Source organism: Nyctereutes procyonoides, unplaced genomic scaffold, assembly GCF_905146905.1.
Source record: "Nyctereutes procyonoides isolate TBG_1078 unplaced genomic scaffold, NYPRO_anot_genome, whole genome shotgun sequence".
In the NCBI taxonomy this organism is placed as follows: domain Eukaryota; kingdom Metazoa; phylum Chordata; class Mammalia; order Carnivora; family Canidae; genus Nyctereutes; species Nyctereutes procyonoides.
In genome coordinates, this window is record NW_026575025.1 from 6,899,347 (window position 1) to 6,924,675 (window position 25,329).

Below are 25,329 nucleotides of genomic sequence, written 5' to 3' on the forward strand. Positions count from 1 at the left end.
AAATACAAACCTGCAGCAGGATCTGCTAACAAGGCGATGAACCAGGTGGGGACCGACCCACCGCTCACTCAGCATTGTTACTAGCACTTTACTTTCCAGGGAGTCCTGGCACCTGTACAGGTGCCGACCAGGTAACATCTTGACCTAAAAGGTGGGGACCTGCTTTTGCAGCTGCCCATCCCTCCAGCCAGCTGGAGGTGCTCAAAATTTGGAAAAGTCAGATTGTTGTGCTGAAGTAAACTGTCTTGGGGGCTACGATGCCTCCCAGTCGGGCTGCAGGGACACCAGCCCCAGGTCTCTCTGCTGATATGGTCCATGGCCACGACCTCCAGGCCTCCTCACTCTGGGCCTCTCTCTGCTTTGACACGTGCACCATCTCCCCACTGGGCACACCTCCTGCCTCTAGACATGGCGATTGGGTGCTCACTGCTAGATACTGTGTGTGTACACGCAGGAGTGCAATTGAGGGGAACACTTCTTTGCTTAATATATGTTTATGGGCCCGTGACTTCTGCCTTCCAACAATGTCAGGTATACTCTCCTGCTGATAACAGTGGCAGACTCTGGATGAAACAAAACAGCAACTACTGTTTGTAGGCTTTAGCGGGAAACCAAAGGCAGACAGAACTTGGGGCCCTTGTCTGCCGGATGAGATGCATATTAATGAGGTATCCACCTGACAGAAAGTGAGTTTCACGGAGTGGAGATTTCAGTGGTTAGAGATGGGGGTCAGGGATGCCTGAACAGCTGGAAATAGAGGGGAGAAATCCTAGAAAGGAAAGAACCTAAAATCTGCATATAAACTCTCCTCAAGTCCTGCACTGATTTCTGAACCAGCATGTGGGGGATGAGAGTCCAAGGGTCCTAGTGAAACACAGCAGCTTAAATCTCAGACAGCTGAGGGTTGAGCCTGTCAAATGAGCCCTGCCTCATTCGCAGAGCTTGGCAAATACTTTGGGGTTTTTTTTTTTTTGCCAGAAACCCACAAGGGCTTGTGATGTCAGAATCTTATCCCAGGACCAAACCAACGGATTGCCCCCCCAAAAAATCTAAAGCCACATTGTCATAGAATTGAGTGTCCCACCGGTAATTTTATTCCCCGCTAGAAAAATTCAGCACTCTTCAGAGAAAAGTAACAGAATCTGGAACCTCTATAACATTTCAAGGACAATGGCTGACACAGAATCAAAGATTACTAGACATGCAAAGAAGCAGGAAAATGTGATGTGCAATCAGGGAAAACCACAGTTAGCAGAAGCAGACCCACAGACAACCCAGGCATTGAAATGGCCAGTCAGGGACCTACCATAGCTAGCACCTGTATTTATGAGCCCCCACTCTGTGCTAGGTCTTGGGCTGGAGCTGAAGATAGAAAGGTGAATCCCCTTTCCTGTCATGTGCCTTCTAGAAATGTCCAGTTGTGCAGAGAGGGTGTTGGCAGTGGGAAGAGTTCCAGAAGCAGACCTTTCATGCAGTGTGGTCGAGTGAATGACTCAGCCAACAAGTCCCTCCGGGAGGGAGGGAGGTGGGAAGTTAGCCTCCGTTTCTTTATTGCTCTGTTGAATGAAGATAGGGAACAAACATACTTGCAAGGGTCTGAGCTTGGTGCCGGTGATGAAGGGCAGATATGACCGATGCAGCTCCTGCCAACATTTTACTGGAGGGAAAAAGACAACTCAAGCAAGCTCATAAATAATGTTATTTCAAGTTTTGATCAATGCAATGAAGGGAATATACAGAGGGGCTAAGGCAGAGAATGAGAAGGATGGCTGAGGCACACCTTTCATGAGGTGACCTGCAGAGTGAGGGGTGGGGGATGGACGGAGCCAGCGTGGGAAGGGCAAGTGACCCCATCCAGTGGAGGCCCAGCAAGCTTTGTTCAGGGTGTCAGGAGGGGCTGTCAGGGTCCTGTGCAGGTGAGGGCAGCAGGGAGGGGCAGGGGCAGCATCTGTGATGTCCTCAGGTCCCCTGGGGGCCCGCAGGGCAGAGTGACATGACCTGCCTGTGTGATGTCTTATCAGTTTGGGCTGCTCTAACACGGCGCCACAGCCTGGTGGCTTCACCACCAGTCATTTATTTTCATGTTTCTGGAGGTCACGGTCCTGGCCAATTCAGTTCCTGGTAGGGACTCATCCTGGTTTGTGGATGGCCCCTTTCTCGCAGTGTCCTCTCGTGGCAGGGAGAAATCCTCTCCCTGTGGCTCTTCCTGTAGGGGCACTGATCCCATCATGAGGGCTCCACCCCCATGGCCAAAAGGCCCACCTCCCAATGCCTCCCCCTGGGGTTAGGGCTTTAACCTAGGGATTTGGTGGGGACACAGATGCTCCGTCCATGGCATGTGGTCACTCTGGCCACTCTCTGACCATCTCAGGAGCTGTCTTTAAACAGATCCCTCTGTGTTGGGGGGACTGCTGTGTGCGGCCAGCTCTCCAGCATGTTCCGAGACCCATGGGCATTCTGTGTCTGCAGTGGCTCTCTCTGTGTGGACCTGGCATCTGAAGTCCAGTCCCCAATGTACAGATCAGCCAGGTGGGATGGAGGCAGGGGCCCTGCAGACAGCACCTGCCCCAGTGACTCATGGGAAAGCCAGGAGCACAGTAGAAGTGTCAGGTCCCTGGGCTCTCCTGTGATTCGAACCCACTGGATCCTCCACGGAAAGGACTTTGCTCTGGACACCTGTGAACACTGGGCTCATCAGCTCTAGCTCCCTTCGGGGTGGGTGCTCGGGCCCAGAGAGGCAAGGCGATGTGCCTGAGGTCATAGGTGGTAGGGGGCAGACACAGGACACAGTCCTGATACCCTAGACCTAAGCTCTGCCGCTCTTGGTGGTACCTCAGGAGGCAGCTGTGTTCCCCACCTCTTCCCCTAAGGACTAAGACCCAGGCTTCCTGTGGGCCCCCTTTGGGCAAGCAGGCCATCTGTGAACGGGCCACCTGCTGTCACCCAGGGCTTGCCTACAGCCTCTGGAACCCCGGGCACCTCACTCTACAGCAGGATACCAAGCAGAGCTCCTACCTGAGTCTTGGGGAGTCCCTCCTCCACCCTCCTGTAGTGGAGGGAAGTTGGCAGGCAGCCCACATCTGTTGGGCACTCTCAGATACCTCACGAGCCCAGCAAGGTGGGGGCTAGTCTCCCCATTTTAAAGATGGGAAACAATCCCACCTTGAGTCAGAGGCTGACCCAGGGCTCACCTCAGGTTCCATCATTTGGTAACAGGCTAGGAAAAATGAGCCGGTCAGAGTCAACTCCTGCAGAAAGGGGGTGGCCCAGCCCCATGACACCGGTGACAGTGGCCTTTCTAATTGGCTCTGATGGCGATTGGCATCTTCCCTGCAGACTTTGAGACTTGCACTAGAGCCTTTGGACGTCCTGCCAATCGGGGGGTGGTGGTGGTTTATTGTCCTTCATGGGGATCAGGGCTGCTTCTGAGGGACGGGGGCACGGCAGCTACTGTGCCAGGGTCTTCAGAGATGGGGGTGAGGAGTTCCTGCACTCCGCTCGCTCGCTCATACATCTGGTCCATTGCAGCCTCCCCGGATCTGCCACAAGGACTCAGAGATGTACCCAAGTCTTTTCCAGCCCTGCGGAGGAGAAAGGTGGTTGTGTGACCTGCCGTGGGGGCTGAGGGTGATTCTGCTGGACAGACAGGGCTGAGTGGGCACAGGTGGCTTGTCTCAGGGCTCTGAGCCTCAGTTTCCCCTGTGAGAAGCCAGGGTCCTCAGCTGCTTGACTGTCAAGTGGGCCACCTAAAAGGTGGCTGGCGCTTCCCTTGATCCATAGCACTGCCCTCGTCCCTACACCTCCCAGTCAGAGCAGCTTGTTGGGCACATGGTGGAGGCCAAGCTGCATAGACAGAAGGGTAGGAGGGCACCGTTTGGATGGGTGACCCTTACCCAGGGCAGAGGGACTGTCCCCCCTCTGTGGTCAGCCCCAATTCAGCCCTGCCAAACCCTTCTCCTGCCCCCTGAACCTTAGCCCGAGTCACTGTGTCCAGACCCCGAGTAGCACCTGCTGAGCACCTGACCCCAGCCACCACCAGCCCTGAGCCTAACCCGGCCCCGGGAGTAGACCCCGCATTGGGTGCCCTTTGCCCGGATTATGCACGGGGCTCAATGGATCCTCCAGGAGCTCAGCTTCCCTCAATGGCCCAGGCTGCCGGGAATGCTACAAACACTGCAGACACCTACATCTTTGTTCAAAGATAACCCCGCATTATTGCCGAGATGCCTTTTTATATCTTGCGTTATTTATAAAAGTATGATTCATTTAACAATTATTGTGAGATGGAGAAAGGTTGCAGTTATCTAAAGCTACTCGGGAAGGAAGCAGGGTCTGCTGTTGGGGATGAGGTGGGGGTGGGCAGGAAGATCCGGGTCCAGCCCACACCTGCCCGGACCCACCGCCTCCCAGCTCCTGGCTCAGCCGCACGCTCTCACTGTCGGCATTTGGTTTTAGCTTCTGTAAGATGGCGAGGGTGGCTGGTGGGCCCCCGAGATTCTCTGCGCTTCTGTTTTTTCCATCTCAGCCCCCCTTGGGCCCCCTCTCCAAGGAGAGAGGTAAGAGTCACCTCCGTGAGTTTCCGTTAAGGAGAAATAGACTTCGTTCCTCCCTCTGTTTACCCAGCCCTGTCTCCACACCAGCCTCCTCTCCCTCCCCCCCACCCCCACAATAAGAGGTGAGGCCAGGCCACTTGAAAAGGAAAGGGAAACACCCACCCTCTGGAATTTGAGGGTCTTAGAGACATCACTCCCAGGCCCCAGCCTCGCCGGCTCCATTGGCCAGGGTCTCGGTGGCAAGTAAAGGACCAATCCAACTTGTTGATACAGGGAAGGATGGTCACAGCACACCCAGAAGGCCAGCCTGGTGTCCAGCTGCCCCTGGCTGCTCTGGGGAGCCAGCATCTCCCCGACGGGATGCTCGTCCACACCCACCGGCTCTGTCCTCCTGAACCAGAGCACTATGTGTGCATCTGGGTACCCTGGCCCTGGCAGCAGGGAAAGCTGGAGGAATGAGCCAGGGGTCTCCACAACTCACCAGGCAGGCAGGACTCAGAGCAGGGACGTGCAGCCACAGCAAGGACATTGAGGACACACCGGCCTGACCGATGCCCGGTGGACCTGTCCCTTGGGGTGCAGGTGAATGCAGGCCTCCTCTGGCGCCCAGGGGCAGTGGCAGGGCAGCTCAGCCTCTGGGGGCAGGGGCAGGCAGCAGGTGGCAGGACGGGACACAGAGGAGAGATGGCTTCAGGCCCCAGGAGGCTTTGGCACAACCCAGGAGACCAGCCTGGTGAACGCGCCTCAGGACACTCAGAACAAAATAGAAGCTGGGAGTCACCACCTCTCTCTCAGTGGGTTCATTCATGCATCTGTTCATTCACATCCGGAGCTGCAGGGAGCACCTCCGGTTTGCAGGGTGATGGGGGAGCTGCACATCGAGCCTGCATTCAGGGAGCTTGAGGTCCCTGGAAACCAGGGAGTGCCCCAAGGAGGGGTCTGTCCACAGCTGGATCAGGGCCCATTACCAACTCGGGGAGGGTGGGGGTGGGGAGAGGGCCTTCCTATCTGCCGGCGGAGTTTTGAAGTCAAATGCATTTATTTAGTGACTGCAGATGGTCCTAAAGTCCAGGCACTGTTACAGATACCACATGGCTTGATCCTCACGACCTCCCTGGGAGGTGGCATCATGCACACCCCGTTGGAAGCGTGAGAGGTGACCTTCCCGGGCGCGTGGAGCTGGGAAGTGGTCAGGCTGGGCCTCGCCCCTGGATGATCAAACCGCACCACCCCCAGCCCGTGTATTTCAGATGTGAGCTCAGCTGATCACAGCCAACACTAGGAGCAAGATGCGTTACTCCCACCTACCGATGGGGGAACTGAGGCCAGGGGTGCCCGGGCAACCCACAGCCGCCAAGGGGCTAAGATGCAGAGCTAAGCCCCTACACCAGATGGCTAGGGCCCCATGTCTGGCTCTTCCCCTGCTCCCGGCGTGGGACCATGGCAAGGGGAGGCAGGCTTATTGTGGGCGCCGGACGGGCACTGCTCCCAAGACCCACCGGCGCACCAGCCTCTTCATGAGAGGCGTGTTTATCACACCTGGCGCGTCCTCCCCGCCAGGACTTCAGAGCGCCTTGAAATGTTCTGATGTGCGAAGAGCCTTTTTTTATACAAGAAATGAAATTATTTTCAGCCTGTTGTCAGGCAGTTGTCAAAAGACATGGCAAATAAAGGGCTTTGAGCAAGAGGGTTTGGGAGGGTGGATCAGAGCTCGAGGAGGGTTTGTGGGGTGAAGCCAGGCAGGGCCCATGGAGCTAGGGGTCTGGGGTCTGGAGGGGACTGGCTGGGGGGATATCATTTATTTATTTATGTATTTATTATTTTGTACTTCTTACCAAGGAGCTAGTAGATTGGAGTTGGGCTGGGTGGGACAGGCGGATGGCCGACGGACCTGGCTAGGAGGCAGACAGTTTGGGGTTCATTTTGACCCTCTTCCTTCAGGAATCTGTATGGTTCAAGGGCCTCCATATGATGTTCTTATGCTTTTTCATCCTTCCATGGAGATCTAACACACCCAACTCAAAAGACGCTCACTTGCCATTTGGAGTGGGTGGGCAAGCAGGTGGATGGAGTCACCACGAAGCATCCCTCTCCCTGCCACCTGCCCAGAAGCTCATGCTCTCCCGTGTCTGCCTCCTCCAGAGCATCTAGAATGAAGTCCATCTGAAGCCAAGCCTCACCTGCGCTCAGTGAGCAGGTTATATGTCGGGCACAGGCTCTAGTGATCCTTCCACTCCTCCGTGGGGGACCCTGTATTTAAGGGGTCTGTGAATACACAGAGGGAAAGCTCAGCCATCTTGGGGCATCTGTACAGCTGAGGCCATGGAGCAGGGGCGTCTGAGCCCTGGGGACGTCACCCATCTCATCTGGGGAAACTTCTCGACCAGCTGGTGTCTGGAAGCCTGATGGCGGACCCCACAAAGAGGTCCCAGGTGTCTGAGACCCATCACAGGATTTCTGGAAGCCTCAGGGAGAAATGAGGGTTCAAATCCCATCCTCCATCTTCCTTTTAGTTTTTAATCTTGGACCTGCAGCTCACATGCCCTCCACCTGTTTGTTGGGAGGTGGAGACAGTCTTAGAGGATTTCTGCAGCCGACACGGAAGGCGTGTGCCTCCCTCCACCTCTGCTGTGCCACCTTTCCAGAGCAGCTGGGGCCGGCGCTGGGTGTTGAGGCCTCGTGGTTTGGGCATGGAAGGTGGAACGTCTGTCACTCCTGGAGGGAGCGTTGATGTGGACAGGCATGTGGCTGGCAGCAGGAGTGCTCCATGAAGGCGACGTGCGGGGCCATGCTCTCTCTTCTCACATTGCCCCGGGTCACAGTGCGAGGGTCCAGACCCAAAGCACGACCGCTGCACGTGATTCCTGCAGGCAGGCGGGTTTTAGGTACGCGTGTTCATACAAGATGGGTCAAGGATCCAGTGGCCTCAGCTTGTCAATCTCCAGTAATGGTTTACACGGAAAAGCATGGCCCAGAGCACAGAATGAAAATTGCCACTAAGGATGCACATGGCCCTGTGTTTGTCAGGGCAACATCTGTGTCTTTAGTGGCATGGCTTTTCCTCCTAGGGAGTATGTGGCAGGGACAAGCCTGTTCCTGTGTGAAGGGAAAGGAGACTCATTCATGTGGGCCCAGCACTGGCATTCGCCGCCTTGGTGGGGTTGCTGCAGCCTGTGTCTGAGAGTGAGAACCACTGCATACAGGTAGTGAGCTTCCCGTCGCTGGAAGTATTCAAGGAGAGCATGCCTGCAGGACTGAGGAGGCCTCACAGAGTCCAGGTAGGTGGGGTCAGGAGGCAGGATTTCCGTCGGGCAGAGCTAAGCCTACCCAGCAGGCCTGCATGTGAGTCTGACAGCTACCACTTCTCGTTTCTGTGAGGATTTTACTCAGATTCCCAGTGCTTTAAAGGAATGGGAGGCATGTTGAAAGGAATCCTGGGGCAAAGGGGTGTTTCCTGCTGTTCCTCAGGTCCTGTTATGTCTAAAGTCTGGTCTTGCTCCCCTGACTGGCCCCCTGTGCAGTGTGAGAAGGAGACAGTCCTGTGCACTGCTGTGTCCCTCCATGGTCGCACAGAGCCTGCAATTCACCAGCCCAGGTGGGACAGGGGTAGCGATGGTCTGGAGAACCCATCTGTCCCCATATCCCCGCTGACCCGCTGTGTCCCTATCATAGTCTCTGGGCCTCGTCTGAGTGGGGCTCCCTTCTCGACGCTGGCCCCAGGGTCCTACCGTTCCCCGAGTCTGCGAGGAGCAGTTGTTCCATTTGCAAGCACTAAGGGAGTCTCCACTGGGGCTTCCCCGTCTGGCCACATGTTATCTGGGGATCGCACTCTGCTCCCCAGCACGGGGAAAGGGCTCTGTCTTGATCCCTGCCTTCTCGAGGCAGAAGAGATGTGGGGTTTTCACACTCACGCCCCAGGAAGCCGCGTCTTCCCCACGCCCTTCACCCAAGGTCAACATCAGGGGCTCAGAGGAGGTCTCCAGAGGCAGCCCTGGTCTTGGGCGAGGTTCCACCTCCACCGGCCCTGGCACACATGCCCCTCCGCTCTGCTGCTGGCAGTGAGGATTGGCGAGGGAACTTGGCTCAGGATGAGGCTCCGTGCTTCTGGGAGGGTATCGACCAGAGACAGATGGAGGAGGGTTGAGCAGCGCCGAGCCTCCCACTCTCCCAGAGGGTTCCCTGAGCTTTGGCGAGCTCTCAGGGCTCACGTGGCAGGGCCCAGCCTCTGCAGAGGGGCTCCCTTGCTGTGCCGTCTCCGTGGCCTCCCGGCCTGGCCAGGGCGCACACCTAGCCAGCAGCCAGCCCAGCCCCATGAATCAGACACCGCCACCTTGCAGACCCTGGCGCATCCGCCCCAGGGGCACGGCAGTGGCCTCCCCGTGTGTGTCCTTCTTGGTGACACTCTGCACCCAAGGAAGATGCATCTTACCCCACGTGTCTACGGACACTGAGCTCTCCCAGCAACCCCTCTGCCCTTAAGGACATGAATTACGAGAGCAAGTTACTGAGGGTCTCTGATGATAAAAAGTGCCAGCGGCAGATGCGTTTCTTAGGACACATCTCAGAAATGGCTTATGTTCTGTCATATGGATTTACAACCCAGCGTGGGGTGTCAGGGGGTTACCTAGGACTGAGTTCGGGTGCAACCGAGTGATCCGGGGCACTGTGGGCGTTAAGTGGGAGACAACGGTTAAATGAGCAGCTACTTTAGGTCCTGCCCTGGCCGTCCTTTCCCGCCGCACAGAGAGGGCACTGGGCCAGGCCTCCGACCCCTCGGCCTGTCCTTCCAAGGCAGATGCCTGCCACTCCTACTAAAGCTGCTGTTTTTGTCGACCCAAAGTATGTCGACCACATTCCACTTACACGTTTCCCCGTTGCTTTTTCCTCATCCCGTCTCATCTCGCTCTCTCTCTCTCTTTAATTTCGGAAGCAGTTCTCTTGGCAACGGAGAACACGCACACTTAATTACAGCCGAGCAGCAGGTGCATCGGGCGACAGAACCGGCTCCCCGGGATGCTCCATTTCATTTTCAGGAAGCCCTCTGTCCTTGTCTAGAAACAGCCCCGCGCACCTGCCGCGGAGCACGCGAGCATGGGGCCCCTTCTCTGGGCACTCCTCAGATAGGACTTTCCGGGAGTCTCCCAGACTTCTCTCGGGGTGGAAATGATCGGGACACGTGTAACGGGGCTCCGAAGACACTCATTGTGATCAGCCGCCTGGAATCAGGGCGAGCCAGAGCTTGGTGGCAGTTTGTGCGCTCTCTCTTTAAAAAAGAAAGGGGGGGGGAGGAAATCCTGTTTTCTCCAGGGTAATTACCACGATGGGGTGAGCCGGAGAAGGGATAGGTACTTGTGTCTGATTCCTTCCAACGGAAATCTGGGTCACGCTCAGAAATTCCACAATGCCGGCGAGGGCTGCCCAGTTAATGTGGCTCTGGTGTGAGGCTTATCTGGAGCTGGGCGTTTCATCTTGACTTGCTCACCGCATCCGCCAGCGGACAAACAAACGGCGTCAAAGAAAACTTGGCATTTTTTTTTCTTTAAAAATAAAATCAGGAAAGCACGGGGCGTTATATTTAGCGCCCGGCACGTCTGAGCAGAAGTGGCCCGGAGCACACTGAGCCCGAGTTGGCTCCGATGGTGGGGGCTCGGGCTCGCGGATGCCTCTGGTGTTCCCCGGCCGCCGGCTCGAGGATGCCTGACTCGTGCTCACCCTCCTCCCAGATGCACTGATCACAAAAGCAGAGTAGCACTGCTCACATGACGGGCGCCGGCAGAGGCAGCAGGGTTTGAGAGCAGCCCCAGTCTACGCACGGTTGGTTCCCAGCTGACAGACAGAATATGGGGTGGGCTTTGTCACCAGCACGCTGGGTCTGGCATGCCCAGCTATGCTCGGAAGCACGCAGTGCCCAGACGCCCGCCGCCGCTCCCCGGGTCCGAGCCGCTCCAGCGCCGAGGGGCCGGGCAGCCCTCCTCTCCTTCCTCCCATCCGAGAAGGTTATATAATGAGCGGACTGCTGCCAAAGTCGGAGGGAAAATGAAGTCTTTGTTAAATGCCTTCACCAAGAAGGAAGGTAAGAAAGAGCGGTCGGGAGCGCGGTGCATGGGAATTAGCAGTTTCTTACTGATTCTCCGGGGGAGCGGGCCGGAGGGGGGACTCCAGTCCCTCCCAAAATTGCCGGTTGTCCCTTCTCATCACGGAAGGGGATAATTACTTCTGGTGCACGATCAGGCTTTGTTGTACTTGGTCTGGGATTTTCACCCACTCCAAGGTGCGTTTTTATTCTACGGTCCTCCCAAGTCCCCAGCCCCTTGCACAATTGCATTCCCGGAACGTGCATCCATGGTGACTGTGCCAGAGGACATGTGGGGAACTAAGTCCTATCGAGAATAAAGGAAGTTTTGACTCGTCTGGCCGCTACCTGGAGACCGGGGAGCACTTGCTCGGGAGCGGGGAAGGTCAGGACATGCTGCTGGCCGCGCGAGCAGGGCAGGGCGGGCGCTCTTGCAGCCCCTCCTCGGGTCTCGCTGGCCATGCCCGGGCGGCAGCTTCCTGGAGTGGATGCAGATGCAGTGTGGCAGACTTTGAGAGTGCATGTGTTTTTGTCATACCTTGTGTGATTTCTATTGTGGAAAAAAAAATGTATAAATAAATACATGTAAGACAGCTAAGAAAATATCCACCCACTTCGAGTTTGCAGATTGCCTGAAAGAAGGAAACAGTTGGGTGGAATATTAATCATTTTCAGACAGGAAAAGAGTTATTTTTACCCTTTTCACCAAAAAAAAAAAAAAAATCAACATTTCCACGGATGGCTCCAGTTTGTCAGACAGAGAACTCTCGCTTTGTGAGATGATTGGGTTTATGGGGACGTGACTTTGGAGGAATTAGAAAGGTACTTGCCCGCCCAAGCCGTAAAGCAAACACAGAAAAAAATGTCCAATTACCTTACACGGGGAACTAATTGAATGCAAGTCTTGATAATTCAGCGAGATAATTGCCATTGGAATGCTCGCCCTAACGTTACCGTGTGATCCCGGCTCAGTACCCTCCCCGGTCCCCAGGGCAGGGTGTATTTGGAAGCACCCTGGCTCATCTGTCCCTCTGTCTTCCCAGGGCAGCAGTTCTGCATTCCAGCCACTGCCCAAGCCCCCACTCGGAAAGCTGGCCTTAGCCTGTGTCTTGGGAATTTATGTGAAAAATCAGCCTCTGTCCATGCTCATTTTCTTGCATTACTAACCCAGATTCGTGTTCTGGTGTTTCAATTTCTGTAACCCCGACACAGCAGGGAAAGGTTCGTTGGGAATCGTTCGGTGTCTGTTCTGTTCTTTCACAGACCTTTCTGTCCTCTGCATCTGTCTTAGGCGTCGGCAGGACTCCCCACCCCCCACCCCCCACAATTTCTGTTAAGGACATGAGTACTTTACAGTTGTTCCAGTCAGAAAAGGAGACCCAACCGCACTGTCAGGGAAAGCTGGAGGCTCGGCAGGAGTTCATGTCACAGAATGCACGCGTTTCCTTGTCCGGGAGTGTCCCCACGGAGCTGGGGTGTGCCCTCCCCGTGGGTAGCATGAGCCCTGACCTCTCCTCGGATGTGGGGGGTGGGGGGCGGTGAAGATGGCCCACGAGGCCCAGGGCCCCATCACCCATTGTGCTTGATGTGTCTGCTGGAGGGGTTGGCTTTCTTGCTGTGATTTTGTCCTCTGGCTGACAGTCTCTATGCAGGGAAGGTATCCACCCTCTTGGACTGTGTGGCCGTCTGCCCTCTGTGAGGTCTCTCAGTCCCCCCACCCTGTCATCAGGCAGGTCTCGGGTCCCCCCAGAGCACCCACCCAGCAGGTGCATTTTTTAAACCCTGAAGAATGAGTGCTCAGCCCTCCCCGGGGTCTTTCTGGCCTCCGTCTGCCCAGAGGAAGTGACTAATTGGTTCTCCCTCACGACCAGCAAAATGCAAACCCAGGGATGTTCCCCAAAGTGAGATTTTTTTTTTTCCTAGCAGGTGGGGCCAGGCCATGTTGCTTCCCCAGTGGGCTGAGCCCCTTGAGAGGGCAGCCTCTGGAGCTCTAGAGCCAGGGCTCCACGGAGGACGCCGCTGGCCTTTCCCGTCACCCGCCTCTTTCCCAGCTGGGCTGGCACTTGTGAGTCCATGTCCTTTGAGGAATTCAAAATAGGATGCCAGCCCCAGCTGAAGAGCCCTGGCTGCATCCTGCCCCAACAGGGAGGCGTCACAGAGGGAGCTGGTCGGAATGGGCACAGGCTGCGCGTGTTGAAAAATATGACCTCCCTACATGCCAGTTCCAAAATCTCACCAACTGTTCAGAATGTGGATTCCCAGTGTGCGTCCTGAGCTTCGTGCCATTTCTACACGGCTTCTCCCGCTTGGCTCCATCTCTGCCTTCCCAGGACTGCCTGCATGCTGGCCAGGTGGTGAAGGGGTGCACTGGGTCACAGCTGTCTCAGTGGGGCCCTGCCAGCACCACCTCCATCCCCAGGAGCCCTGCCAGCACCACTATCCCCTGGGCATTCTTCCAGGACCACCTCTGTCCCCTGTGAGCCAGGCCAGGACACTTCTGTCCCCAGGATCTCTGCCTGCACCACCCCTTCCCCAGTGCTCCCCGTTGGCCCAGCTCTATCCCCAGGATCTCTGCCTGCACCCCCCTTCCCCAGTGCTCCCCATTGTCCCACCTCTGTCCCCAGGATCTCTGCCTGCACCACCCCTTCCCCAGTGCTCCCCGTTGGCCCAGCTCTATCCCCAGGATCTCTGCCTGCACCCCCCTTCCCCAGTGCTCCCCTTGTCCCAGCTCTGTCCCCAGGATCTCTGCCTGCACCACCCCTTCCCCAGTGCTCCCCGTTGGCCCACCTCTGTCCCCAGGATCTCCGCCTGCACCACCTCTTCCCCAGTGCTCCCCATTGGCCCACCTCTGTCCCCAGGATCTCCACCTGCACCACCCCTTCCCCAGTGCTCCCCGTTGGCCCAGCTCTATCCCCAGGACCTCTGCCTGCATCCCCTTCCCCAGTGCTCCCTGTTGGCCCAGCTCTGTCCCCAGGATCTCCGCCTGCACCACCCCTTCCCCAGTGCTCCCTGTTGGCCCACCTCTGTCCCCAGGATCTCTGCCTGTGCTACTCTGTCCCTTGTGAACTCTGCTGCCCAGTATGGTCATAGGCTGGTAGCAGGGGTTGATGTTGGTCCCAGGCTCTGTGAAGCACACACCTCTCCTTAGGTTTCATTAAGTAATAATTCACCACAGCCTCTGACCTTGGGCAGAGGGATGGTGGACGGTCCAGGGCTCTGTCTTGGACTAACTGTGACGTTCTTCTCCTTCGAGGCACTAAGACTCTCACTCCAGCCCAGCCCACCCAGCCTGCTTCCTGCTGCCCCACAGCGCTGGTCTGTGCGGTGGCAGCCCTGGCCTCAGGCAGTTTGGACCTGAGAGGTCGCTCAGCCTCATTCCAAAGCATGCAGATCCCATGGTGAACGGGAAGCTGCCTGGGTGTCAGGCGCTCGAAGGAAACCCGCGTCCCTTGCTTCTAGGGGCAGCAGTGTCTTCTCCGACAGCCTGGAAGGCTACTCTTCTTTACATAGGTCTTCTTAGAAAGGACACTTTCTATTTCTGGCTCCAGCCCTTGGAGCAACCCAGAGTGGGTGCTGTGTGGATGCCTGCCCTCACGGTCCCTGTGGGCAGTGTCCTCATTCTGAGTCCCTGGGCACACAGAACTTGGCAGAGTAAGGGCCTTGCCTGTGGTCTAGAACTTTGTAGGATGACAGATGAAGCGTGCTCACCACTTTCTGTTTCATGCAGCTGGGCCCTGGTTTGATGGGTGGGGAAAGAAGCATACTTTGTCCTGAAGCAGACCATCTCTAAACTGTACTCGGAGGGCCGTGTGCGTGTCCTGGGGCAGCCGCAGCAAGGCCCCAGAGATGGGGGCTCACACGGCAGAGACTCATTGTCCCTAGGTCCTGGATGATACCCGAGGTCCAGGCGCATGCAGGCAGGGTCCTCCTGAGGCCTCTCTGCTTGTGTGTGGATGGCCGTGCTTTACCTGGGTCTTCATGGGGTTGTCCCTCCGTGTGTGTCTGTGTCCTGACCTCTCTTTTCATAAGGACCATGGTCACACTGGATCAGGGCTACCCCGGTGACCTCGTGTTACCTTAGCCACCTCTGTAAAGCCCCAGCTCCAGATACGATTTCAGGCATCAAGGGTTAGGCTCTGACACATGAATTCAGGGGGACCCAGATCAGCCCCCACCAGGGGCCACATTCAGGTCATGGTGAGGAGGAATTCTGTGTCCTGACTGTGTCCCGAGGCCCCCACATGTGTCTCGGTGCTGAGAGAGCAGGTGCTGGCCCGGATGGAAGTCGGACCCCGGGCCCCTTCCATCTCAAGTGTGAGCTTGAGCCTCCATGAAATGGAGACATTCTCGGTGTCCACCTCGTCTCTGCTTCTGTGTCGGGGCAGGCTCTGCACACGCAGCGGGGGCTCTGCACACGTTGGGGCCGGCGGGGGCTCCGCGCACCCCTCCACCCCGCACCAACCGTGCCATGCGTGCACTCACCCACCTCTCCTGTTCTCTCTGACCCAGTGCCCTTCCGAGAGGCTCCGGCGTACTCCAACCGCCGGCGGCGGCCCCCCAACACGCTGGCCGCCCCCCGGGTCCTGCTGCGCTCCAACAGTGACAACAACCTCAACGCCAGCGCGCCCGACTGGGCCGTCTGCTCCGCCACCTCCCACCGTAGTCTGTCACCCCAGCTGCTGCAGCAGGTGCCGGGCAAGCCCGACGGGGCCGCCAGGACCCTCGGGAGCTACACCCCCGGGCCCCGCAGCCGGTCCCCGTCGCTCAACAGGCTGGGCGGTGCTGGCGAGGATGGCAAGAGGCCCCAGCAGCCCTGGCACGTCGGGTAAGGAGTGGCGGGGGTGGGGAGGTGAGGACCCCGGGGGGCCCCGACAGGAAGCCCTCCCTGCACCATGGCTCCTGGTGTGTGGGGCACAGGGCACGCCCTGGGGTCGGCCAGAACACCTGTTCCATTCCAGCCTGGATGTTGGGTCACCTGCACGAACATGTGACCATGATGACTGCCCGGGGCAGGTGTAGGAGGCGGGGCTGAGCCTCCTGAGGTGGCTTGGGGCTGGGGCGGGCGTCGGGGGCTGCGTTTTCTTTCCATGTGCATTGGATTCCGGCTTCTAAAAGTGAAATGTGCACAGAGAGGGAGCCAAGGCCAGCAGCCTGCTCGCTTAATGCAGAAACACCTGATCTGGAATTTGTGCTCACACGTGGGGCTCTGGGCCCTCCCTGCTTGTCACATGTTCCACCTGGCCCATTCTACATGCCCCTTCAGAATTGTTCTCATGAGGATGGGACTTCGGGGAGGGGGGCCCAGGGCGCTGGCCTTGGGGTGACTTGAGCAATCAAAGCAGCCACGCATCTGGCCCTGCTGGCCACACCATGCTCCTCCCACCTGGGCCCAGGCCCTGGTCCTCTGGTCCTGGGCCCAGGCTCTTGCTTGCTGGTACCTTCCCTCCTGGTCCTGCACCTGTGCTGTGGGGTTCTCAGCTGTTTGTCCTCTTGAGCTCTGTCCATGCCCAGTGTGGCCCAGGATGGCCTGCTTTCCTGGCCGGCACAGGGCTCTGGTGAGGTACTGGTGTCCCCTTTGGTCCAGCATGTCACCACATTCTCCATTCCACCAAGGCGCTTGGGTGCGCCAAGCCTGCCATGTGGCCCTGGCTACAGTCTGCAAGGCTGGGGAGGCAGGAGCCATGCTACCTGGGGGCCCTGTCCTGCAGGTCCCGTGCATTCGGAATGGGGTGCAGGCAGGGAGCCTAGGGGTGGGGGGAGCACTGTGTGCATAAGCAGCCATGGACCAGGTTTCTGGATCGGGAGAACATGCCTATGGGAACCCGGTCTCCTGGCCCCTGGCCGGGGGTCTCGGGGCTGAGGCTCTGCAGGCCAGCTCGCCCTGAGCCCACATCAGCACCTCGGCCCCAGCCACTGCCCACCAGTCTCGTGCTGCAAGTAGTGAGATCCAGTTTCTGGCTCTGGTCTACATTCTCACTCTGAGTCGCCTCAAGGGAGAAGTCCCAGGTGCTAAGAACAGTTTAAAACTAAATTAAAGGCTTCCCCCGAGGCGGCAAATTCCACTTTGCACCGTTCACTAGAATTATGACTATAATTTTGAGAAGAGTGTGTCCCCTTCCTCCAATGTGAAATCTAATAAGATACTGGAGGCAGTGTGGCCAGGGACCTCGACACGGCAAACAAAATAGTGCTTGTGAAGGGAGACATGCCACTGGGGCGCCTTGCCAGGGCCCTGCCTGGCTGTCCCCAGTGTCCTGTGCGGGTGTGTGAGGTCATCACCGTGGCCTGTCCTGAACGCTTGCTACCGGGACTTCACGGTGCATATTCTGGACTCCGCCCTGGGCCAGTTTACTTAACACTTTATGCCTCGTCTACACAGTGGGGATCATGAAAAGACCGGCTCCCTGGGATTGTTTTTAACACTCAGTGAATGAATTTGTGTTTGTGTCTTGCACACAGTAAGTGCTCAATCCATGCTGGCCCTTAGATGAAGCTCAGATCCGAGTCCAATCCCAAACCAGGTGCTTGGCCAGGCCTGTTGCCTTTGCCACCTGGAGTTGTGGGCAGAGTGACCAACCATCCAGGTTTTCCCAGGACCACAGGATTGCCCTCAGCTGTGGGGCTGTTAGGTCCTGCCCTGGCCACCACCCCGCCTTGCCGAGCGGTGCCCCTGATAGAAGCCATGCCTTCTCTGCCTCATCCAGCCTTCCTCCCCTACCGCACCCCGACAAGCATGCCTGTTCCTGGTCTATCTGCTCAGGATCCAGCTCCCTTGCTGGTGACAGTAGCCACTCTGTGAAAGTAGAGTCCTAACAGGGACCTACCGGGTACTCCAGGCAACTCCTGGGATGAGAGGGAATGGTCACCACTGGCTCTATGCCTCTTGGCCGGGAGACCACGGTCTGGCCTTTCGAACTACACCTAGCCGTAGAACTGACCATAAGAGCCAGCCCAGAGGGTGGGAGAGACCAGATACAGGACCCACAGCATAGCCTCTGGGCCTTGCTATGGGGTCAAGGAGGCAGCTAAACCTTTCCACGCTGTCTTTGTCTTTGTAGCTCAGAGCTTAACCCCTTCCCAAGGCAGACGGACCCTGGCTGGGCACTATGTGTGGGGTCCTTGCAAGGATGACAGTGGCTGCCATCCTCTGTATGGCCCAGGGTGCCCTGAGAGCCCTCCCTTGGTCTCTCAGAACTCAGGGTAGGGTTAGGAGGCCCCAGCCCTGCCCCCACACACCCCTCCACCTACAGATGCTATCTCTGCAGATAGCTGTCCCAACAGCCCTGCACCCAGGTAGACCCCATGCCAAACCTCCAGGTTGTATTCAGCTCCACTCCTACCTGCGGTGTGGCTACATAAGACACCTGACCATTCTGCGCCAGGTTTTCTCCTACGTGGAATGGAGCTGATAGTTCGGGAGGAGGATTGAGTTGAATTCAATAACCGTCAACCTCAGGTTCTAAGGCTGTGCCTGGCTCACAGTGGGCTTCCCAGTAGCGGCCCTTGGTTGTCAGGACCACTGAGAAGGACCCTTTGGCCATGGTGGGGCATCAGGTGTCACTGTCCAGGCAACAGCTCCAGCTAAGAAGGCAAGAGAAGCAGAGCCATGTTGGTGCAGTAGAGGGAGACTCGGCATCCTGACACAAGGAGGATTTGTCCTCTGGCTCAACACATCACCCCAACCCCTCTTCTCCCTGTCGCTCCTGGCGGGGAGTGCTGGGCACTTAGCACCACAATCAGGCAAAGCCTGTTCACCTAAGTGCTGAGCTGAGGCCCCAGAAACCCCAGCCAGGAACAGGATGGGCACATGAGTGTGGCCAACTTGATGACTGGGGTTGGGGGGCACCAGGGTCTCCCCAGCCGCCCAAGTCCCTGCCTGGCTCCCTCCCTGGCTGGGCTCTGTGCTGTGGGCATGGTCAGCCTCCTCCATGAAGCTGGTTTGCCATTGCCAGCTGACCCGAGTGCCAGGCAAAGAGGTGAAAGGTCCGCAGAGGTCAGAGCCCAGGTACCTGCAGCACCTGCCTACGATGGCACCCCCTTGTGGCCCACTGGCGTAGCTGGTCCAGGTCCCAAAGGACCCCAGGACCGCTGCCCCGCTGCCCTGCTGCCCAGCAGCTGAATGCAGAGAGGAGAAGCCTGAGTCTTGCCAGGACCCCTCCAGTGACCCAGCAGGCTGCCCTGGCCCCAGCACGAGAAAGCATTCTAGCCATCCTCTTATCAAGGGTGCATCTTTTGGGTGGATTTAGCTCAGCTCGATGGGGAAGACCCGTGCTTTTGGGTGCAGGAGAGATTCACGTAACCCGTGGCGGGCTGACGGCGTCCCCCTGAGCCTGACCTCTTGGGCAGAACCTGGCGGGGGCTCGGCAACGTCTTGTACGAAGGTTACCTTCATTTCCCTGAACCTGGCCACGGGAAGCTGAGGCGATGCAGGTGCTGGGGGTTTGGTAGATAAGATGGTAGATTGGCCAGCAGCCCCCCGCGTGGGGGATTCAGACATCTGAGGGGGTTCCAGGTGTTGGGGCAGTGGGCCAGCTTTAAGCCTGTGCCGTGGCCCCTCTGGTGGAAGGTGACATCAGTATGACCAATCTGCCCCTTGAATAGTCCCTGGTGAGGAATGCCAGCCCGGGACAAGGGCCTCAAATCCCGGAGCAGGTTTGCTCACAGAATGAAACCTTTGAAATGGAGCCACAGACTTCAGAAATCAGAGACCGCATCCCCTTCCGGGGGGGTCCTGGGAGGTTCTGGGGTGGTGGGAATCCACCTGGCTCTGCACACCCCTTCCCGGGGACAGAGCTCCCATCTTTTCAGGTTGTGGGTGTGAAGGGGCACCGTGGGGCACTCTGGCTTGAGTCTCTGCCCGCCTGTGCAAGCCTTCTCCCTGCTTCCTGGGGACATGCCAACCAAAGCTTTGCTCCCCTAGAGGAGCAGGGACTGGTTTCCGCAGTGAGAACTCAGTGCAATGGCTGATCCCTTCCTGTGCCTGTGATGACCCAGAGGGAGTAGGGTGGGCTGCAGCTCACAGTGGGGGCAGGGCAGGGGTACAGTCAGGGTCAGGGGGGCACTGCCAGGCCCAGGCCCAGGCTCAGAGTCGGGATGGTTCTCTGGCTGACCTGCTGCTGCCTGACCTGGGGAGCTAATGGCAGGTCACCAGGATGTCAGGAGTAGGGATCAAGGAGAAGTGGGACTCCTGGGTTTATGTTTGTCACCTGGTGGGGAGGTAGGGCCAGGCCAGGGGGACCCACCCTGGGGGAGCAGATGCATCTTGGCTGCTGACGAATCAATCTCCTGGCACTTCACGGGTCACCCCTCACCTGGCGCTCTCTCTCCTTCCACGTTTGGGGACATTCAGACTCTGCTCTCTCATTGGTTGCACAAGGTCTTGTATTACCAGTCTCCTGTGTGCTGGGTGCTCACCATGCGGAAGTGAATGCTATGTCCCCACCCAGAAGTGAGGATAGGAGGGGTGGGAGCTCCCAGGGTTGGTGTAGTTGAGGACACGGAGCCACAGGCACCCCCAACAGAGCCCCAAGACCTCCGTAGGGCATGTGGGGGGTTCCATAGAGAAGCAAAGATTCCGAAGTAGGGAAGGAGGTGGGCTGGCTGGACATCAGGGTGGGGGCAAGGGGTCCCGTGTGACTGGAACGGACAGTGGGAAGTATGAGCCAGGAGACACAGAGCTGTTACCCATCACTCAGGAGTTCCTGGTGTTTTCCCCATCCCCACCTTCTTCTTCTTGGAGCCAGGGGTGGTCTTAGGCTTGCAAATGGGCAGAAACCCAACTCCAGTGGCCTTGGTCTCCATGGGGAGTGTTGGAGCAACTGCACGAAGCTGGTGCTTGGTGCCTCTCACTTGTCCAGTCCACAAACGTCCTGGCTCATGCTGGTGCCCCAGCTAGTGTCACTGCGGCCAGTGGGAGGGGACATCCTGATGACCATCCATTCCCAGATCTCTTCTCAGGACCCCATGGGGGCGGGGAGGTGTGGGGTGCTATTTCTGGAGCAACAGAAGCAGGGCAGAGCCCAGAGTCCATGCTGGGGCCACAGTGCACAGAGCGGTGGGCGCTGTGGCTTCATGCCCATCTTCCTGGCTCCAGGGCAGAGAGAGGGACGATGCTGACAGTACTGGGGGTGAGGTAGGGTCTGAGCTTTAACACTGAAGAGACAACAGTCTGCAAATCACAAGATCTTGGGAGCTCTTGGGTTGGGCGTGCTACCCTCCTCACCAGAGCACCAAGCTGGCAACACTGTCCTCCCACCCATCCCGAGTGAGCCAGGAACCTGGGGACAGCCCAATTTTAGTAGGTCCCCAGGTCTGGCAGGTTCCTGCCTACCCAGAATAGCTAGGAAATGGCTCAGTTCACTCATCCACGTCACCCCACAACCAGCCACCAATTTTCTGATATTGAGAATTCAGTGATTTAGCTCTCATACCAAAACAACGTGGTTGGAATTCCATCTGGCTGTTCTTGGATGGAACACAAGGGAAATGTTGACAGTTTGGGGTAGGGAACTTCAGACCATCCTCACTGTGCTGGCAGGATGGAGGCGCCCCAGCATGGCCCCCTGTGCTTCCTTTCCCGAGAGGGGTTGGCACTCCCAACCCTGAGCCATGGTGGGGTGCTGGCTCCTGGTGCTATGGGACACAGTGCATAAAACAGGACATTGTGAGGATAAGACACCTTCCCTCTCAGGGCTCGTCACTGCATGGAGCAGGGAGCCCACAGGGAGCCCTGCGCTAGAGTCAAGGAGCTGGGATATGAGATCAGCTCTGTATCTCTGTCTGGATCACTCTTTGTGGAACCTCCATTTTCTCATCTATAAAATGGGGCTTTGGGGAGGCTCAAATTAACATGGAATGAGAAGATGCTTTAGCTGTTGTGGGGGATTGCACATCACGGCTGGTGCTTAGAAACATGCATGCGCTGTGGTCTACAGGAGCTAATTTTCTCCTGTTCTTTGGCAAAGCCTTTCCAGGCATGGATTGATGGGTTAGGGAACTGACCATCTGCAAAATGTCTCAAGAAACACAGCTCTCCAGATTGGAGCTGTGTTCACTTTGACTTCTCTGCCCAGTGACACACACTCTGGTGCCAGCTGGAAACAGCTGGCTCACACAGGCAGCCTGTTACCCGTTCCAGTAAAAGCAAGGACTGGCAATGGTGCTAATGTTCACTTAACACCTGCGAAGAGTAGTTCCTATTGACTCATTCTCCAGTCACTGTGGATCGTCCCCTCTTAAAAGACGAAGAAATAGGCTGCAAGAGGTTAATTCACTTGTCTAACATCTGTAGTAAGTGATTAGCTGGGCATCTGGTGGGGTCCTTGTGAAATTTGGGTGAATAAGTGAATATGAAGTTTGGATAAGGGGTAAAATTAATAGATGGATAGATGAACAGATGGATGGATAAATGGAAAGATGGATAAATAGATGTGGGTAAGCAGGTGGGTAAGGATGGATGGATGGATGGATGGATGGATGGATGAATGAGTATCTGGATGTGGGTGGATAGGTGGATAAATGTAGGATGGTTAAATGGATAGAAGAATGAATGGATAAGAGTTGGTGATTGAGTGGATGGGTGGATAGGTGGATGGGTGGATGGTTAGGTGGATAGATGTATAGGTGGGTGGGTGCGTTAATGAATGGATGGATGGGTGAATGGAGCAGTAGATGGATAGATACCATCACCCCCAATACAAAGTTAAGCTAAAAATAGAAAATGGACATGAAATCATATATTACAGTTTTAGGAGGACATACAAGGTTCTCAGCATATAGACAAGGTCATGAGTGTATAACTCTGTTCCGTGACAAGGAACAAGCATATGTGGTATGTGGTGTGTGCCAGTGTATGCACACATGTGAGGGGGGAGGTGCTTCGCCAGGTGCTTTAACTGTTCTCTCTTTTCATAGCTCATTCCTCTCCTTCCTGTCATTATAACTTTGGGTAGAAGAAGCTGTGCTCTAATCCAACTTTTCAACCCAGTTGAAATATCAACAGCACGTCCTTCCTCCTCTCCTTTTCCATCCCTTCTATCCATTCATCCGTTCTATATAACCATCCATCCATCCACCCCTTCTTCACCCACCCATGCTTCACTCCATCCCCCAATCCACCCAGCCACCCACTTACCCATCCAACTTTTCCTTCATGCATCCAACAGATGGTGAATGAGCACCTGGTTTGTGTCAAGCACCGTTAGGTACTTGGGATAAAGCCTCAAACAACACAGCCTTTGAGGAGCTTGTATTCAAGTCGGGGATGGGGAGTGAAAGCCAATGAAGAAAAAGGGTCTACAAATCCTACTATAAACTCTCTTTTCCCCAGGATCCCAAAGTGTGGCTCAGGTGACACTCTCTCCCCAAGTCCCAGAGTGATGACACATCACGGTCCCTCAACCTGCTGGCTGCACATGGGAAGGAAGTGCCGGCCCCCGAGGTCCACAGCACAGAGGGGAGGGCGCTGATGTGCTAAGTCCACAAGCACCGCAAGGCTAAGGTGGTAAATACCGCCAGGCATTCGAATCAGGCCCAGGTTAATCAATCCTGCCACTCACCCTTTTAACGTTCCAGCCCTGCTGTGGGAATGTCACGTTTAACAGCAGCTCTGCTGGCGGCCTTTGTTTCCACCCAAAAATAAATAGGTACCAAACCTACTAATGGTTTTCCTCCTCCAACTGGCCTTTCAAAATGGGTTGTGAAGGACTAATGCTTTAAGAATATCCTAACATGAAATCTGCAAGGACTCTGATGCCTCAAAAGCGTGCTAAGATGGAAATTTCTGTTTTCCTGCACCGCGTACCACGTTGAAAACAGGCTCCAGAGCTGGAGGTGGTACACTCGTGCCTTCTGACTAAGAAAACACTCCCAGCCCAACCTGCCCCTGAACTGACATCCAAACATCTGAGGATTTCAACCAACATTCTCATCAATGGTCTTATTGGATGGAAAGCAGGCTTTTGAGATGGCAACTCGTGTTTAAGGAGGAGCCTGGGCAGATGCCCGTTCCGGGAATGTCTGCACCCAGGCACCGTTTCTACATTGTCAACTCAGCTCCAGAGCTCGGGGGCAGGGGTGCCAGTCGTGGATGCCTACAGCTGGGTGCAAGGCATGGGCCACACCCCATGGGGACCCAGTAGGTGGAGACCCAAAGCAAAATGGTCTGTGAGTGGCAACACAGGTGCAGTCAGCTGAGGGCCTACTGTGTGCTGGGCACGGGTTTCCTGGCAGGGAACAAGCCGGATGTGGTCCCTGTCCTTATCTTAGAATCAGATAATAAAATAAGCACGTGTAATAGATCATTACATGAATGATCTAATCTGGAGGAGAATCATGATCAACAGGCAGCCGTGGCCACAACGAACTGGCCAGAGTCCAGTTTGGATGAAGGGACATGGGTAGAGCTGAAATTCAGAGAGCAGCTTGGGGAGAGCAGGAGATGAAGTGGGGCACTGGGTGGAGCCTGTCATGCAGGGTCTCACAGGCCAGGAGTCTGGCCTCGATGCTAACCCCACTGTGGGGCCAGGATGTGTTCCTGGCAAGGACCCAGTGGTGCTTCCTCAGGGAAACCTTTTCAGAGGTGGTCCTCAGGACCATGGCCCTCCCACAGCACAGGGAGACATAGCACAGGTGGCAGTCCTGTCCCCCAGTCCCCAGGACAGGGCGCTGTGGGAGGACAGCCCGGAGACCTCTCTAAGTAGGGGAGGAGGGCCCGTCAGGGACCCCACTGGAGCTCCCTCTCACGCCCTCACCCTGGCTCACACCAAAGAGCAGGTGCTGGGAGCTGGCATTCAGGAAAGCCAAGGCCAGATGAGCATCTCCCTATGTGAACCACAGATGGGAAATGGGAGCGTGTAGCCCAGAGTGGTCTGAACCCTCCCCAGTGCGCCTGATGGGAGGTGGGGTCCCCGGGGAAGAGACTCCCCACCTGGATTCTCCAAGACCCTGCAGAAGGCGTGGTGGCTCTGCATCAGGTCCCAAGCATTCCAATGCTGCCCAAACCAGAACCAATTCAGGAGAGAAAGGGGCAGCGGGTGGGGACCTGCTTTCTGGGAAGAATCCAGAACAGGGGGAGAAAGCCAGGGAGGAGTACCTGCAGGGAGCTCTTCACCTCTATCCCCTCATATCCTCCTGCAGCCCCAGCTTGGGGTCCTACCCCGCCATCACACACTGTAGACACGGCCCGTGCATCAAGGACTATTCCACCACTGAGGACCCTGGTGTGTAGTATCTTTTCCACGCCCGCTCCTTGCTGCCTACCCCAAGCCTCTTTTACTTTGTTTGGGTCCAGGTGGAGTGGCCCCAGGGCCAGTTTGCCTATTGCAGAGAAATTGGGTCCCCTTGGTCCTCAAGACCCACTTCCCCTGCCTAGAAGTCAAAGAGGAGCCCCCACCCCCCCATGCCCAACCCACTACTCTCCTCTTAGCTCTCAATCCTGGGCCAAACCAGCCCTGAGTTTGGCTGAAATGAGGGGTAGATTGAATGAATGAATCATCCCTGAGCCTAGGCAGGTGCCACAGGAGGCTGGCAGTGTCCTCTCAGGCGGGAACCTGGCGGGCTCTTCTGCTTTCCCTGCCTTCTTTCCCATGACAGGCAGGTGACCCAGACTGCCCTTCCTCTCTGTGAGTCCACTGGCTTGCCAGGATGTTACCTTAGACCACAGCGGTCACACAGCATGCCTCTTGCAGATGTCACCTGCTCCAG

General features: G+C 56.6%; 1 protein-coding gene across 5 annotated transcripts in view; it reads left to right on the plus strand.

Moving 5' to 3' along the window:
- Positions 1–25,329, plus strand: part of SHANK2 (SH3 and multiple ankyrin repeat domains 2) — a 512,111-nt gene that overhangs the window by 217,757 nt on the left and 269,025 nt on the right. For all 5 annotated transcript variants that reach the window (XM_055314494.1, XM_055314499.1, XM_055314504.1 and 2 more), the window contains exon 12: positions 15,136–15,451. In XM_055314494.1, the coding sequence (XP_055170469.1) occupies positions 15,136–15,451 (316 nt within the window). The remainder of the gene's footprint in view (positions 1–15,135; positions 15,452–25,329) is intronic.